The following is an 18,447-nucleotide window of genomic DNA, read 5'->3' as shown; positions in this document are numbered from 1 at the left end:
ATGTTTTCCTCTAAGAGTTTTATAGTTTCTGGCCTACATTTAGGTCTTTAATCTACTTTGAGTTTATTTTTGTGTATAGTGTTACAAAGAGTTGCAATTTCATTCTTTTACATGCAATTGACCAGTTCAGTTTTCCTGTCACCACTTGTTGAAGAGATTATCTTTTTTCCACTGTATATTTTTGTCTCCTTTGTCAAAGATAAGGTGTCCATAGCTGTTTGGATTTATCTCTGGGATTTCTATTTTGTTCCATTGATCTATATTTCTATTTTTGTGCCAGTACCATACTGTCTTGATGACTGTAGCTTTGTAGTATAGGCTGAAGTTGGGAATGGGAGAAAATGACAGCAAACAGGATAACTGACAAAGAATTAACCTCCAAAAGATACAAGTGTTCCATGCAGCTCAATACTATAAAAATGAACAATCCAATCAAAAAGTGAGCAGAAGACCTAAACAGACACTTCTCCAAAGAAGACATACAGATGGCTAATAAACACATGAAAAGATGCTCAATGTCACTCATTAATATAGAAATGCAAATGAAAATCACAGTGAGGTATCTCACCAGTCAGAATGGCCATCATCAAAAAGTCTACAAACAATAAATGCTGGAGAGGGTATGGTGAAAAGGAAAACCTCTTACACTGTTGGTGGGAATAAAAGCTGGTACAACCACTATGGTGAATGGTATGGAGATTCCTTAAAATACTAGAAATAAAACTACCACATGACCCAGCAATCCCACTACTGGGCATATACCCCAAGGAAACCAGAATTGGAAAAAAAACACATGTACCCCAATGTCCATTGCAGCACTATTTACAATAGCTAGGGCATGGAAGCAACCTAGATGTCCATTGGCAGATGAATGGATAAAGAAGTTGTGGATACATATACACAATGGAATATTACTCAGCTACAAAAAAGAATGCATTTGAGTCAGTTTTAAGTCAGAAAGAGAAAGAAAAATGCCATATATTGGCACATATATATGGAATCTAGAAAAATGGTCCCAATGATCCTACGTACAGGGCAGCAAAGGAGACACAGATGTAAAGAACAGACTTTTGGACTCAGTGGGAGAAGGAGAGAGTGGGATGATTTGAGAAAATAGCATTGAAACACATACATTACCATATATAAAATAGATAAGCAGTGCAAGTTTGATGTATGAAGCAGGGTACCCAAATCTGGTGCTTTGTGACAACTTGGAGGAACAGGGTGAGGAGGGACGTGGGAGGGTGTTTAGATGGAGGAGACACATGTATACCTACGGCTGATTCATATTGATGTATGGCAAAAACCATCACAATATTGTTAACTAATTATCCTCCAATTAAAATGAATTAATTAATTTTAAAAACACTACAAGAAATTCGATAAAACCAAGAGTTGATTCTTTGAAAGGGTAAACAAAATTGATAAATCTCTGTACAGTCTCATCAAGAAAGGAAAAGAGAATATCCAGTAAATATAATTAGAAATTAAAGAAAAGAAATCACAACTGATATCACGGAAATACAAAAAATACCATAATAATAATATGAAAAATTATATGCCAATAAATTCAACAGCCTAGAAGAAATGGGCTTTTTAGAAACATGCAGCTGTTCAAAACTGAAGGGCTGAATCAAGAAGAATTAGATAACTTGGATGGGTCAATCACTAAAAAAAATAGTATCCATAAAAAAAAAAAACTCCCTACAAACAAAAGTCCAGAGCCTGATGGCTTCACAGGCAAATTTCTCCAAACATACAAAGAACTTGTACCAATTTTTCTCAACACTCTTCCAAAAGACCGAAGAAGAGAAAATACTTTCAAAGACATTCTGTGAAGCCACCATTACCCTGATACCAAAACCAAACAAAGACACTACCAGAAAATATTACAGAACAATATCTTTGATAAATATTGATGTGAAAATTGTCAAAGTGTTGGCAATTAAGTTCAACAGCACATTTTTAAAAAGATCACATACCACAACCAAGTTGAAGTCATGGCTAGTTCACAAGGATGGTTCAACACATGCAAATTCATCAGTGTGAATCACCACATCAAGATAAATCAAAAACCACAAGATCATCTCAATAGTTGCAGAAAAAAGGCATTCAATAAAATTCAACATCTGTTCATGATTAAAAAAAAAAACTCTTACCAAAGTAGGTATTGAGGGAACATGTCTCAACATAATAAAAGTTATTTATGGCACACCAACATCCAATATGATACTCAGTTGTGAAAACTGAAAACCTTTTTGTTAAAATTCCACTCTCACTACTTCTATTCAACACAGTATGTAATTCAAAAAGTTGCATGCAACCCTATCTTCATGGTAGCAATATTCCCAATAGCCAAGACATGGAAACAACATAAATGCCCATCAACATATGAATAGATAAAGATGATGTGGTACACATACACTATAGAATATTACTAAACCATAAAAAGAATGAAATAATGCCATTTGAAACAACAAGGATGGACCTAGAGATAATCATACTAACTGAAGAGAAAGAAAAATATATGATATCACCTATATTTGGAATCTAAATTATGACACGAAAGTGCCTACAAAACAGAAACAGACCCCCAGTTCAGTTCAGTTCAGTCACTCAGTCGTGTCCAACTCTTTGCAACCCCATGGATGGCAGAACGCCAGGCCTCCCTGTCCATCGCCAACTCCCAGAGTTTACTCAAATTCATGTTCATTGAGTCAGTGATGCCATCCAACCATCTCATCCTCTGTCGTCCCCTTCTCCTCCCACTTTCAATCTTTCCAAGCATCAGGGTCTTTTCAAATGAGTCAGCTCTTCACATCAGGTGGCCAAAATATTGGAGTTTCAGCTTCACCATCAGTCCTTTCAAAGAATATTCTGGACTTATTTCTTTTAGGATGGACTGGTTGGATCTCCTTGCAGTCCAAGGGACTCTCAAGAGCCACCGCCTCCGTGTGTTCCTAGTCCACTCTATGTAGTTGCACAGATGTATGGAATTCTCTGGCAACCGTGTCTGTTGCAGAGATGCAACTTTGCTGAGTTATGGATATTTTACTGGTTGTAGACTGAAGGAGAAAGACAAAGCAACATATGCTGCTATGATGCTGACACCATCCTATCATTTCACATTTGTTTTTAATTGTGACATGTGTACCATATTAATATGTTAATAACAGAAAATACTGAAAATACACAAATATATGGGGACCTGTACTATCTTCTCATTTTCTACAAATATAAGACTGTTCTAAAAATAAAATATATTTAAGGTCTATCTGTAATGGAAAAAAAAATCATCAACTTTCATGAATGAGAAAAATCATATCTACTTGCCTCCTTGACCTTTGCAGATTAGGATATCAAGTAGAGTGAAAGCAGGTAGGTAAAACTAAGATAACATCATTTCATTTATTGATAATAGGAAATTCAGTCTTCCCAGGACCATGGTGGAAGATAAAATTAAATTATCCAGGGAGTTAGGTAAGGATAAAATAATAGAAACAGTAAGGTTAAATATTTTTTAGAGAAATATGTTCGAAGCCACAGGGACAAAAATTGGTTATTTTTCAAAGACCAGTAGGTACAAGTGATGGTAGAGAGGGAGAAGCAGTCGGTAAAGGAAGAGAACGAACTCTTCAAAATATCTACTATGTCCCAAGCACTGTTTGGTTTTATATACCACATCTCACAATTAACCCATAAAGCAAACCTATATGGTAGCTACAATTCCCCACATTGCAAATGAATAAAATTAAGCTCAGATATTTTTGAAATAAAAAATACATGGAAGAGGTGGGAATCAAGCATACTTGTTTTAGAATTCATCTCTTAAACCCTTCCTGCTAACTTGAACAGATGCTGAGAAAAGAACGAATATAGAGAGTAATGGAAAATACTACATTATAATTAAAGTGCATCTACATTTTCTCCTTAAGCCTTCATCCTGATATTTGTTTTAAATGTCATCTCTCTGCTGATAAATTTCAAATGCATACCAGGCTTTAAATTTGCCTAAACTCCAGACTTCTAAAACTGTTTGATATCTCACCTGGATGTTTGCTTAAATGGTACTTCAAACTTATATCCAAAAGAGATCTGTTAATTTCCTCAAGCCTCCACTTTTAAATAAAAAAAACTGTAATTCTTCTCCAGTCTTTTCCATATCAGTAAATATCACCACTATCCACTCAATTGTTCAAGTCAGAAACCCAAATCAAATGAGTTTCCTCCTTTTCCTTCAACCTGCTGCACTCTTTACAATTCTAATTACAGAAAACAGCCTTAAACAGTTCACTTCTCTCTCAAATTCACTGACACCACCCTAGTCCAAGCTGTTATGATTACAGAAACTTCCTTATTCATCTTCCTCTCAGTAATTCTCCACACCACAGTCAGAGAATATTTTCAAAGCATAAATCAGATTATGTTCTTATAGCAATCATACTCCTTTAGCGACTTTCAAATATTTTTCAAGTCCAAAGTTTATTGAACTTTACTGTGACCTAATGGTTCCTACCTTATCTGGCTTCTATCTCTTCAAACTTGTTTCAACCATTTCTTCTCTGTTTGCTCCTTCAAATATATGACAATGTTTTTTCCACCTCAGAACTTGGATTTAATGTTCTGTTTTAATCTTTTATCTCTCATTTTTCAACTCCCTGATTTATCTACATCTTTCAGATTTCAACACAAAGATCACCTTCACAGAGAGGCTTTCTTTCACTATTCCATCAAAATTACTTCTCATTCTTGTTGTATGTCCAAGTTATTATCCAATCATCTTGTTTCCCTCATGATGTAATACATTCTATAATACATAATATAATCATCTTTTTCGGAGTCTTACCATTATCCCTTCAGGCAGATTTCCAGTCAGACTTCATCATTTACTCAGTGGTGGCTTCATAGAAGGTAGCACTAGCACCTCAGCAAGCCTCATCATTACCACATCCGGTGGCTTCTCTTTCCAGGACCCAAGCAAGAAGTTTCCTGTCATGTTTCTCTGTCACGAGGTTTTTCCAGTTGCCAGACACAGCCTATGGTACCTCAGCAAACTTCTTACCATTCTCGCAGCTACAGAACCACAGCCTTCAGTAAAGTAAGTTTGACCTCATCCTTGGTAGAGAGGAAGAAATGTTTCCAAGTTTGTTCTTCCAGTGAGTACTGCCTCCTGAGTCTTAGAGGTAGTGCCTATTCTCTAATCTACTATGTCTATATTCTTTAAAGTTTGATTTATTTCTATCAGTATTTTTACCTGTTTTTATTACTAAGTTCTTTGCACTAAAATTTCTGTATTACTGGGGAATAATTTCTGTTTCCAAGCTCAACTTTGAATATGTTCCCAAGCACTATAGGTTTCCGCAGTTGTTATATTGATTTGTATTGCTAGAAATATAACCTTTTTCCATATCCTTGCTACAAATACTATTGTCAAATGTTTTTATTTTAGCCATTCAGATGAGAATATCAATCTTTTAATATGTTCTTTATTTCAGCTTTCATAGTTCTTGTAAAATCTTTCTCTGCTAACTCCTATTTCTAGGTAATCTGCATGTCTGCTTCCATGGTATGTTCCTATTCTTAGTTACTGGTCACTATCTTGCACTTCTTCACATGTCTAGTAATTCTTTATTTGTGCTATGCATTTTGTATAAAATAACCAAGGAGGCTCCAGCCATCTTCCATCTGAAAGTAACCCCTTTTCTTGATTAAATAGATAAGGGAAAGAGGTCATCAATTACATCTAACCTGGAATTCAGTGGAGTGAAAAACCAATTGGAAGTTTAGAAAGATTTGAGCTATCCTAGTTCATTCTTACTCTGTAAGAATGGTCCTCTTAAACTTCTGATGGAATATCTTGCAGGTCTATATATCTTCAGTCCAGTAAGCCCAAAGGAGATTCTATTCTGTCCTTTATAGTTTTGAATATAGTTCTTTAGCTTTCTACTTGTTACAACTCCAAATATACCAGGTGTCTGGGGTGGGGAGGTCAATTGTGTGCTTTTCCTCCAGTGTGACTTTGGCTTCTGAGCTTCACAGGTTTACAGATTTCATGCTGCCTTTTAGAATCCTTGATCTAGTTTCCCAGAATCCCACTTAAAGCTCTCTACATCAGTTTAAATATCTCAAAGGGAAACTTGATCACATGGGACCGCTTCATGTTTCCAAAATGTCATGCCAGCCAACTATAACCACCAAAATGCTCAAGCGCCTTTTTATTTCAGTAGAGTTCTTATTTGGAGTAGAGGGTGCAGGGATTGATTCTCAGTCCCTAGTGAGAAAATAGCTACAAGAGAGAAAATGGCCAGTATTTCTAAGGTCAGTTTAAAAGGATTGCTTATTTTTCAGAACTGAAAATAATCTAGTCCTTAGAGCTTCTGCAGTTGTCTGATAAATATAATTTATCTGCTTTCTTCAACTGTTTTAAGTTTGAGTGTCAGACTACCAAGAACTTCCCCATCCTACTTGGAGGCAGGAGTACCCCAAACTGTTTGCTTACATTTCCTTTAAAAGGGAGATTTTATCTGAATATTTTACAACTATATTTCCAATACCAATCAGTTTCTACAACATAAAAGGTGCTAAGGAACTGTTTGTTGAACTTCTGAATAAATAAATAAATAGTACATAAAAAGTCCTTGGTTCTGCTAAGTACTCATAAGTCTGGATATGCAAGTCTGGGGGAAAGAGCTAGGAAAATATGAACTACTACACAAATTAGAGGAAGCTCTCAGGGACAATGCTGGTGAAAAAGTGAAAACAGAGATGAGAAAGGATATGGGTGGTGAAATGGCTCATGTGGCTGTTAATATAACCCTATCATAAATCACAAAACTGTGATTTGAATGGACTTCCTGAGAAAATACAATGAAAATACAGTGCTACATCTACAGTGATGTGATAAAGACAGAATCATAATGCAATATGCTGGAGGCAGAGAAAACCATAATAGAATAAAAAGTCCTATCCTCTTCCTAATACCCACAAATGATTAGCAGAAATTTTGAAGAGATATATGAGTTTCCACAAATTGTGAGATTAGCGGTTCAAGTTAAGCTGAAGTATCTCCTTGAGGCCCGAGAAAATGCCATTAGACATACGGGTTACCTGAATGATACATACATGAAGTATCACCTTGAGGCCCAAGAGAATGCCAGCAGATATATGGGTTACCTGAATGATACATGCCTGCAGTTAATCCAGATAAACTGATATGTCTCAGAACATGTCCTTGCAGAACACTTCAAAAGAGGATAGTGTAAACAAATGGCCTAATATATAACTTGTAGAATAAGTAAAGCCAGAGTGGTGAACAGAAATTTGTATTTACATAACAAGTCTTCACAGTTCCAATGAAAAATTAACTCCTATGACAGAAGACTTGTAGCAGACACAGTCATCATCTATACAAAGACGAATTCTATTCAGAAGTAAATAGAGGAAAACATGGATTTTTATTTTATTTGCATAAATTTCATTTTGTCTCATTAAATAATAAGCCTGCTGACTATAACCTTTTATTAACATCATATGGGAGTAGGCTTATGGCCAGTGACAAACATTTGTTATTTTTATTGTTCAGTTGCTAAATTGTGTCTGACTCTGCAACCACATGGACTACAGCATGCCAGGCTTCCCTCTCCTTCACTGTCTCCCAGAGTCTGCTCAAATTCATGCCCATTGAGTTGGTGATGCTATCTAAACATCTTATCCTCTGCCACCATCTGCTCCTTTTGCCTTCAATCCTTCCCAGCATCAGAGTTTTTTCCAATGAGTTAGCTCTTTGCATCAGATAATTAATTTACTATGTGTTGTAAATTACTTTTCAATAGTACAGGGGAAAAGAGACCTGTAAATAATACCTTGTACAAATGTTGAATCCTGATACCAGCCGTCAAACCAACAGGTTCTTCTTCAAAATAAGCATTTTGAACTGTACTAACAACATGCATATCTTCCTTTTTCCTAATGCTTGTAGGCCTTCCAAGCCAGTAGCCTTTCTAAGAAAAGAAGAAAAACAGAATCTATCATGTGACAGAAAAATAAAATGTTCCTAAACTTGAAAACATTTTGACTCATTTCACTTCAGTTTTGAGATGGCTTGCAGCAGATAACTTGAAAGGAAATTTGGAAGCAAATAGCCTATAATTTTAATTCCTACAGAATAACTACAAAATATGCTATTTAAAATGTCACTTTAATATGGTTCAGCAAAAAGCATCCTATCATTCTGAGTCAGTCTCTTTATTTGGACATGTGACCTAAAGATCCTTAAAGATTGCTAAGACCCTTTCAATGAATTTGTGAGTTCAAAACTGCTTTCATAAAAGCACTTTAATATATGTATTCTTTTTCATATTCTGTTCCATTATGGTATACTCCTAGAAAATAACTCCTAGAATGTTTGGTTTTGAAGGCCAGTGGGGCTTACTTTCAGAAGTCTTAGGAGGCTAGGGGAAATAGACACTTCACTTTCAGAGGGCACACAAAAAATATCACATTCTCCAGGACCCAGAGAAGAAGCAGTAATTTGAAAGAAGCCTAGGTAATGCTGTTGGGTCTGCTAATCTTGGAGAGACCCCTGGAAAGGCATGAGGCCACAACAGCTCACCGTGTGGATACAGACACTGGTGGCAGCCATTTGGGAGAGCTTATTGTACCACATGGACACTTGCTGACAAGCACCATTTTGGAATCCTCCTTCTAGCTGATTAGCCTTAGGGCCCAGCAATGCCCTTGCCCAACAGCCTGTAAGAATCAGCTAGGCAGCAGATGGTCTACCTCCAGACTTTCTGAGCTCACAGCACGAGCAGTATGTCTCTGCCCAGCTAGGGGCCCAGGACCTGGCCCCACACATCAATGTGCAGGCACTACAAGCAGGACCCCAGAACCATGCAGCTGGGCCCTGTTGCATCACAGGTGGGTAGGCATCAGCCCCAGAATCCCTAGCTCTGCCCACCAGTGATCCTGCTCTAGCCTTGGAAATAGTCTCACAGGGCAGTGGGTGCATACTAACCACAAGACAACCAAAGCCCCACAGCCTGTGGTCTGAGCCCAACTACCAGCAGGCCAGCACCTGCCCTAGGACTGGCTGGGCCCTGTGCCCAGCAACAGGTCAACAAAGCTTTGAGACATGCCAGATCCCACAGGCAGCTGTGTCAGGAGCCAGTCCCAGGCACCAACAGTCCAATAATAACTCTGGGATCCCTGGGTCCCACAGCCAAACCATAGGACCTAACTCTGGCTACCCGTGAACCATCACTAGGTCTAGGGCCTGGCCTTACCCACCAGTGTGGGGGCAACAGCCCCAGGATCTCCTGGACCCCAACTCCACTTATCAATGAACCAGTAACAGGCCCAGGGCTCCACAGGGTTCAGAATCCAGCCACCTCGTAACCTGGCCCCAGAAACTAGTGTTCAACAGCCCTTCCCCAAGGAAGGGCCTGGCAACCAACCAGACCAAGGCTAACAAAGCCTGCCAGATTACCCACGGTAATCAGCCCACCACAACAGAAGGACCCACATAGCCTAAATAGGGGGCACACCTAGAACATATAGCTCTGGTAATGAAAGGTGAGTGTGCTGCTGGGATGCATTAGACTTCCCCTTCAAGGCCACTTCTCCAGTGTTGAGAAATGTAACTAATATATCAAGTACACAGACATAAAAACAGCAAGTTAGGGAAAATTATGTGACAGAAGAATATGTTCCAAATGAAGAAACAATATAAAAACCCAGAAGAACTAGGTGAAGGGGCAATAGACAATCTACTTGAGAAAAATTTTAGAGTAATGACCATAAAGATCATCAAAAAACTAACGAGAAGAATAGATGCACAGAGAGAGAAGTTAGAAACTTTCAACAAAGAATTAGAAAATATAAAGAGCTAGCAAACAGAGATGAAGAACACAATAACTGAAGTGAAAAATACACTAGAAAGAATCAACAGGAGACTAAATAATATGGAGAAAAAGATCGATAAGCTGAGTATCAGTAAGACAGAGTATCAGAAATCATTGATGCTTAAAAAAAGAAAAGAATGAAAGGCAATGCAGACAGTTAACGATGCTTCTGAGACGATATCAAGCATACTAGTATTCACATTATAGGGGTCCCTGAAGGAGAAAAGAGAGAGAAAGGGTATAAACATATCCGGAGACATAATAGCTAAAAAATTCCCTAACCTGGGAAAAGAAACAGGTATCCAAAACCAGTAAGTGCAGAGAATCTCATACAGGATGAATTCAAAGAGGAACACACCAAAACACATTGTAATTAAAATGGCAAAATTAAAGGTAGAGAGTACTAAAAGCAGCATAGGAAAAGCAATGCATAACACTCAAGAAAACTCACATAAGATTATCCACAATAAGCAGATAAGAGATACAGAAAATAATTAGATGTAAAATATAATATCAAAAACAGTAATCATGAGGGGAGCAGAGTACAATGCAGGATTTTTAAAATGCATTTGAAATCAAGAGATCAGCAATTACGTGTTTGTGTGTGTGTGTTTGTGTGTGTGTGTGTGTGTGTGTGTATGAAAGTGAAAGTTATTAGCTCAGTCTTGTCCAACTCTTTGTGACCCTACCAGGTCCTCTGTCCTTGGAATTATATATAGTGATAGTGAAGTCTCTCAGTTGTGTCCCAACTCTTTGCAACCCCATGGACTGTAGCCTACCAGGCTCTTCCATCCGAATTATATATATATATATATATATATATTTATCATACATCTACATAAATATATATATATTTATGTAGATGTTAACCTCGGAGAAGGCAATGGCACCCCACTCCAGAACTCTTGCCTGGAAAATCCCATGGGCAGAGAAGCCTGGTAAGGCTGCAGTCCATGGGGTCACGAAGAGTTGGACATGACTGAGCGACTTCACTTTAACTTTTCACTTTCATGCATTGGAGAAGGAAATGGCAACCCACTCCAGTGTTCTTGCCTGGAGAATCCCAGGGACAGAGGAGCCTGGTGGGCTGCCGTCTATGGGATTGCAGAGTTGGACGCAACTGAAGCGACTTAGCAGCAGCAGCAGATAGTAACCTCACGGTAACCACGAACCAAAAATCTATCATAGAAGAAGAAAGGAAGAAAAGAGGAACTTCAAAAACAAACCCAAAACATTAACAAAATAGCAATAAGAACATACATATCAATAATTACCTTAAATGTAAATAGACTAGATGCTCTAACCAAAAGACACAGAGTGGCTGAATGGTAACACGAACATGGAACAAGACCTGTATATCTTCTTACAAGACTCGTTTCAGATGTAGACACACACATAGGCTGAAAGCGAAGGAATAGAAAAAAGGTGCTCCATGCAAATAGGTATCAAAAGAAAGCAAGAGTAGTGACATTTTATCACACGAAACAGTCTCTATAATAAAGAGTGTTATGAGACGAAGAAAGATACTACATAGTGATCAAGAAATCGATCAAAGAAGATATAATAATTTTAAACGTCTGTGCACCCAACGTTGCTGAAGCTGAAGCTCCAATACTTTGGCCACCTGACGCAAAGAGCCAACTCATTAGAAAAGACCCTGATGCTGAAAAAGGTTGAAGGCAAAAGGAGAAGGGGGCAGTAGAGGATGAGAAGGTTAGATGGCATCACCGACTCAATGGACATGAATTTGAGCAAACTGGTGTGCTGCAGTGCATGGGGTCACAAAGAGTCAGATACAACTTAGCAACTGAACAACAACGTTACTTCTATCTAGTTGATGGTTTTAGCCACCACCTCCTCAATTTCCCATCCTCCCAGACCCTGAAGCTAACCATACATTAAAAAGATTATACACAATGATCAAGTGGGATTTATCCTAGGGACGTAGGTATGGTTCTATTTCCACATATCAATCGATACGATATACTCCATTAACAAACTGAAAAAGAAAAAACATATAATCTCAATAAATGGAGAAAATATTTTGACAAAATTAGAATTCCATTTATCATAAAAAAAAAAACTCTCTAGAAAATGGGTATAGAGGCAACATATCTCAACAATAATCCAGGCCATATATAAAAAGCTGACATCATACTCAACAATGAAAAGCTGAAAGCAGGAACAAGACAAGGATTCCACTATAACCACTTTTATTCTACGTAGTATTGAAAGTCCAAGCCACAGCAATCAGAGAATAAAAAGAAATGAAAAGAATACAAGTTGAAAAGAAAGAAAATTCACTATTTTCAGATTACATACTATACATAGAAAATTCCTAAAGTTGCTATCAGAAAGCTACTAAGGCTCATTAATAAATTATGTAAAGTTGCCTGTTACAAAACTAGCATATAGAAACCTGTTGCAATCAATGCTCAGAAAAATAAATTAAGAAAATCAACCCATTTACAGCTGCATCAAAGACAATAAAGTACCTAGGAATAAACTAATGTAAGGAGGTAAAAGATCTATCCTAATAAAACTATAATATACCATTAAAAGATTAAAAACAACACAAATAAATGGAAAGATATCCTTTGTTCATGAGTTAGAAGAATTAATATTTTTAAAATGACCATACTCCCCAGGGCAATGTACAGATCCAATGGAATCTCTATTAAAATACCAATGACATTTTTCACAAAACTAGAAAAATAAATTTCAAATCTGTATAGAAACACAAAAACCCCAAAGAGCTAATACAATTTGAGAAAGAACAGAGCTAGAACTATCATATTCCCTCACTTTAGACTATGCCACGAAACTACAGTTATCAAGACAGTATAGTACTGACACAAAAACAGCCATATAAATCAATCAAACAGAAAAGAGAGCCTAGAAATAAACCCACACAGTTATGGTCAATTAATCTATGACAAAGGAGGTTAAGACTGTACTAGAGAGAAGTCTCTTCAATAAATGGTACTGGGAAAACTCATGTATACATAAAATACATGAGATTAGAATGCTTTCTAACACTATATACAAAAAAAAACTCAAAATGGATTAAATACCTAAATATAAGACTGGAAACCATAAAACGCCTAGTAGAAAACACAGGAAGAACACTCTAACATAAATGATAACAATATTTTTTGGATCTCTTTCCCAAGCCAGAAGAAACAAAAGCAACAGTAAACAAGTGGGACATAATCACTTAAAAATTTTTGTAGAGCAAAGGAAACTATCAACAAAGCAAAAAGACAACCCACTGAATGGGAGAAAATACTTGCAAATGATGTAACTAATAAAGGGTTAATATCCTCCCCCCCAAAAAAAGCCAGCTCATATTACTCAACATCAGAAAAACAAGTAGCCCCCCAAAAAATGGGCAGAAGAACTGGATACAGTTTTTCATATAAGATATACAGATGGCCAACAGGCACATGAAAAGATGTTCAACATTGTTAATCATCAGGGAAATGCAAACCAGAACCACAATGAGGTACCACCTTACATCTGTCAGAATCAGTTCAGTTCAGTCATGTCTGACTCTTTACGACCAGAATAGCTATCATTAAAAAGAACACAAATAACAAATGTTGGTAAGAATGTGGAGAAAAGGGAACCTTCCTATTCTGTTGGTAGGAATGTAACTTGGTGCAGCCACTATGGAAAACACTATAAAGGTTTCTCCCAAAACTAAAAATACAACTAACTACAACCCAGCATTCCACTCCTGGGTATATATCCCCACAAAAGAAAAGCACTAATTTGAAAATATACATGCACACACACCCCCCGCCAATGTTCATAACAGCATGATTTGCAAATGCCAAGATATGGAAACAACCTAAGTATTCATCAACATGATGGATAAGGTATAGATAGTGAAGTGAAAGTCGCTCAGTTGTGTCCGACTCTTTGTGACCCCAGGGACTGTCCATGGAATTCTCCAGGCCAGAATACTGGAGTGGGTAGCCTTTCCCTTCTCCAGGGGATCTCCCCAACTCCAGGACTGAACCCAGGTCTACTGCATTGCAGGCAGATTCTTTACCAGCTGAGCAACAAGGGAAGCCCAAGAACACTGGAGTGGGTAGCCTATCCCTTCTCCAGGGAATCTTCCCAACTCAGGAATTGAACTGGGGTCTCCTGCATTGCAGGCAGATTCTTTACCAGCTGAGCTATCAGAGAAGCCCTAAAGTATTCCTATATATAAACATATATATGAATATGAAAGTTTGTCATTTGTATCAATACTAACGGACTTGGAGGACACTATGTTAAGTGAAACAAGTCAGAAAGAGAAATATAAACACTCTATGATATCACTTATATGTGGACTATAAAAAATACAACAAACTAGTGAATATAACATAAAAGAAGCAGACTCACAAATATAGAGAACAAGCTAGTGGTTACTAGTGGGTAAAGGCAAGTGGAAAGGGGCAATATAGGGGCAGGGGAATAAGTGGAACACACCTTTAGGTTATAAAACAATCTACAAGATATATTGTGTAGCATAGGGAATAAGACCAATATTCTATAACTATAAATGGAGTATAACCTCTAAAACTGTGAATCACTATGTTGTATATCTGAAATTTATATAATATTATACATTAATTATAACTCCATAAAAAGTAAAACAAATATAAAGTAAAATAGATTATTTCCCTGTTTACACTGTTGGTATTTTTATTGATGGTGTAAAAACAATATTGAGAAAAATTGTGATGACTTAAATGGTAGTATAAAACTGTACTAAATGTAATTTTTCACAACTAGACAAACACAGTAAAAACAATTGTTTAATTTAATTGCATCATTGAGGAAGGAGTAAAAGTAATTTTCTAAGTCTTACTCCCTGAATATGAATTTTTATTATTCTGTGTAATGAAAGGAGAAATATGCACAATGCATTTCTGTAGCAGATCAAAATATAAGGGGAGCCCTAAATTATTTCTCATTGTGCTGTGGGGTAAACTAGCCACTTTTTAAAATAGAAAGGCATTTTTACCTGAGAGGATAATAGACATAAAAATTATAGTTAATCAAGACTTGGCTATCTAACAGACATCTTTCTTACAAATTAACAAAGCAGTGCTTCATTTCAAGAAAAAGAACTGACAATATTTATCACCAATGAAAAAAATTGAGGTTTCTGTTGAAAAGTTAAATTTTTTAAAATTTTTATCCACTCTTGTGTAACATATTTCCAATTTTGGCAAAATACCTTGATGACTCATATTCATACTAATAAAGGTGAACTTTTGATGATGTAATAAAGAAATGTGTCATCACTTAGAAGATATGTATTAGTGAATGAATCTTTTCCAAATAATCAAGATAAATTATGACAAATTTATGCTTGGTTAAATATTTATTCAATTTGAAAGATATACTGATGGATATTATTTTAACAGATTAAGAAATGTTCAGTAATATGTTTTCAGATTCCAAACTTTAATCAATAGCTAGTAAATGATCATCAGTTAAGTTTTAGTGAACAACCATACATAAACTTAAAGCTTCCAAAATATGCCAACTTTCAAAAACTCCATGCCTATGTAAGGCTGCATTTTTTTTCAAATATTTTAAACAAAACAATAATGCAACAGATTGAATGCAGAGTCAGATACTCACTATCCAATGAGAATCCAGTTATCTTCAATTAAGCAAACATGAAAGATACTTGAAAAATATAAAACATGACACTATTCTCACTAATTTTTTTTAATTTTGAAAATAGTTTTTTCCACCAATATGTTACAAAGTTCAATATATAATGGGTTTATCGGTGATATATTTAAATAAATTGATAAATATTTTCTAAATTCTTCAGTTTTAATTTCCAAATATGATAAATACTAATAGATGTAATTGAACCTGAAGTTCCTTGGGGAGCTCAATAATTTTTAAAAGTGCAGATACATGAAGCAGGGCATTCAAAGCTGGTGCTCTGGGACAACCCAGAGGGACAGGGTAGGGAGGGAGGTGGGAGTGAGGTTCAGGATGGGAGAACACACGTGTACCCGTGGTTGATTCATGTTGATATGGCAAAAACCACCACAATATTGTAATTATCCTCCAATTGAATAAATTAAAAAAAAGAAAAAAATGCAGAGGTGTTCTGAGAATCACTTGCTTTAAACCACAGACTGATAAAGAAGAGGACTGAAGATGGAGGACAGATAGAAATGTTCCCCATTTTTCTATGGCTTTCAGTTCAGTTCAGTTCAGTCGCTCAGTCGTGTATGACTTTTTGCGACCCCATGGACTGCAGTATGCCAGGCTTCCTGTCCATCACCAACTCCCGGAGTTTACTCGAACTCTTCTCCATTGAGTCGGCGATGCCGTCCAATCATCTCATCCTCTGTCATCCCCTTCTCCTCCTGCCTTCAATCATTCCCAACATCAGAGTCTTTTCAAATGAGTCAGTTCTTTGCATCAGTGGCTATGGCTTTAATTCTAAGTAATTTGGACTAATAGTAGGAAAAAAGCATATAATGGTAACCAGATATCTGACATAATTTATAATCTCCTCACTAAGGTCTTAAGGACCTTACCACACATTCCTTCAGATACAGATTTTTAATAGAAAACCATTTAATTCTATTATACATGTTACAAAGTTAACTCATAATGGTTTTAGTTGAGAAGGAATTAAAGCTGTATTAGTGTCATAAGACTGTGTGGAGGATGTTAAAATTAAATAATTTTCACTCTTCAACAAACTCAGTATATAAGAACTGGAGTTTCTCTCAATAACAGAAATAATTAGAACTTACTTGCATAAAGAAATACCATGGCTTGGGCACACCATACTTTCCTGGAAAGACAGCATCTATATACCAGGTCAGAAGGCCATATAAGAAGGCATCAAATAAAAGCATTCCCATAATTTGAGCAAGAGTGAGTTCATCATCTGGACTCACTTGTGACAAGAAGTTATTCCACTTAGCACCGTCCTCTGAAATATAATAGGAAATAGTTAGTTCAGGTGCCCAAATGTGATTAAAACAAAATTACCTATCAGCTTTATAATTAAACAATGAAGAAAAGTGCACTGATGTTCTCTAGCTATAGATACTACTTACTACTTTCTGATACTTTAAATTTTAGGTTGCTCAAAGAGATAATGAAGTAATAGTGAAAGGGGTCTCTGCCGAGAGCCAGACATGTCGATTAAAATGTTGGTAGGTGACTGAAACAAAAACAAGCAATCATCAGAAGTCCGTAAAATAAGACTCAAAGCAATAAGCAGACCTATTGCTTAAGATGGTGGTCCTATCTCTCCATTCTCTCTCATGCTGATTTCCATCAAAATAACCAGCAGGGTATATAAAATTGGAAAGGTATTCATCAGTATAAAAAAATATTCCAGTTTCTGGTTTGCAAAAAGAACTTAAAAGTCACCACTCCATTCTAACAAGTAGGAAGCTGAACTGAAAAGTCTATAACTCTTCTTAGATCAATCAGATAAGTGAGGTCACAGGGCAATACATTGTCCCTAAAACTGGAAAGGGAGATAGGCAAATACAGAGAATATAATTTAATGGAGTAAAAAACAGAATCTCTAAAAGATCCAGTACTAGAGTAGAAAATCCTAAACTATAGTTAACAAATTGCTGGGGCCTTTCTAGGACAAGTCTAAAGAATTAAAAAGTCCAGGGGTGTTCAAGTCATAAGGAACTTGTGAATTCATGTTTTTGTCAATTTACCTCCAAGATCCTTATCAGTTTCTCACAGCAAATATAGGAGAAAATTCCCCTCATGCTTCCAGGAATTATGGAAGAAGGGAAGAAGGAACCATTTTGAAATGTGCCAGAGCATTCTATTCTTAATTAGGCCTGATTCATGAGAAAGTATTTTACCAGAGCATAACCTACCTAGGGGAAGGAAAATTCCAACCTGCTCTAATCATCTTGTCTCTTCTAAAGAGGAAAAAACCAAGAAGCACTGATGATTTCATAGATCAGCAACATAAGCTTATCGAAAGACTATAGCCCAATCATAGTACTATGGAATCCTTTCTCTCCCCACTACACCTTACCTCTACGTCACTAATGTCCTGTTTACTATATTTCCTTTTCCCTAGACCCTCATGTACACATTTTAACAAAAATTTACACAGCATTCTAAAGGGAAAAAAACACGGTTTGAAGAAACTAAAGCAGCATCAGAATCAGACTCTGACATGCAAAATGTTGGAAATATTAAACCAGGTCTATTATAGCATTGAAACATGTATATTATCATATGTGAAACAGATCGCCAGTCCAGGTTCAATGCATGAGACAGGGTGCTCAGGGCTGATGCACTGGGATGACCCTGAGAGATGGGATGAGGAGGGAGTTGGGAGGGGGGTCCAGGATGGGGAACACATGTACACCCATGGCTGATTCATGTCAATGTATGGCAAAAACCACTACAATTTTGTAAAGTAATTAGCCTCTGATTAAAATTAATTAATAAACAAACCAGGACTATTTAAAATCATGATTAACATGATAAGGCCTTTAATGGAAAAAGTACACAGCAT

General features: G+C 36.6%; 1 protein-coding gene across 1 annotated transcript in view; it reads right to left on the bottom strand.

Annotated features, from left to right (window-relative positions):
• The window catches only part of LOC133063214 (phospholipid-transporting ATPase ABCA3-like), a 255,333-nt gene that overhangs the window by 175,533 nt on the left and 61,353 nt on the right, over positions 1 to 18,447 (bottom strand). The window contains exons 7-8 of the mRNA XM_061152337.1: positions 16,694 to 16,875; positions 7,863 to 8,000 (exon numbers count right to left, since the gene is read on the bottom strand). Of these exons, the coding sequence (XP_061008320.1) occupies positions 7,863 to 8,000; positions 16,694 to 16,875 (320 nt within the window). The remainder of the gene's footprint in view (positions 1 to 7,862; positions 8,001 to 16,693; positions 16,876 to 18,447) is intronic.

The sequence above is a fragment of the Dama dama genome, chromosome 10 (assembly GCF_033118175.1).
Source record: "Dama dama isolate Ldn47 chromosome 10, ASM3311817v1, whole genome shotgun sequence".
Classification (NCBI taxonomy): domain Eukaryota; kingdom Metazoa; phylum Chordata; class Mammalia; order Artiodactyla; family Cervidae; genus Dama; species Dama dama.
The sequence above is the reverse complement of the archived record's forward strand: the minus strand, read 5'-3'. Positions and strand labels throughout refer to the sequence as shown.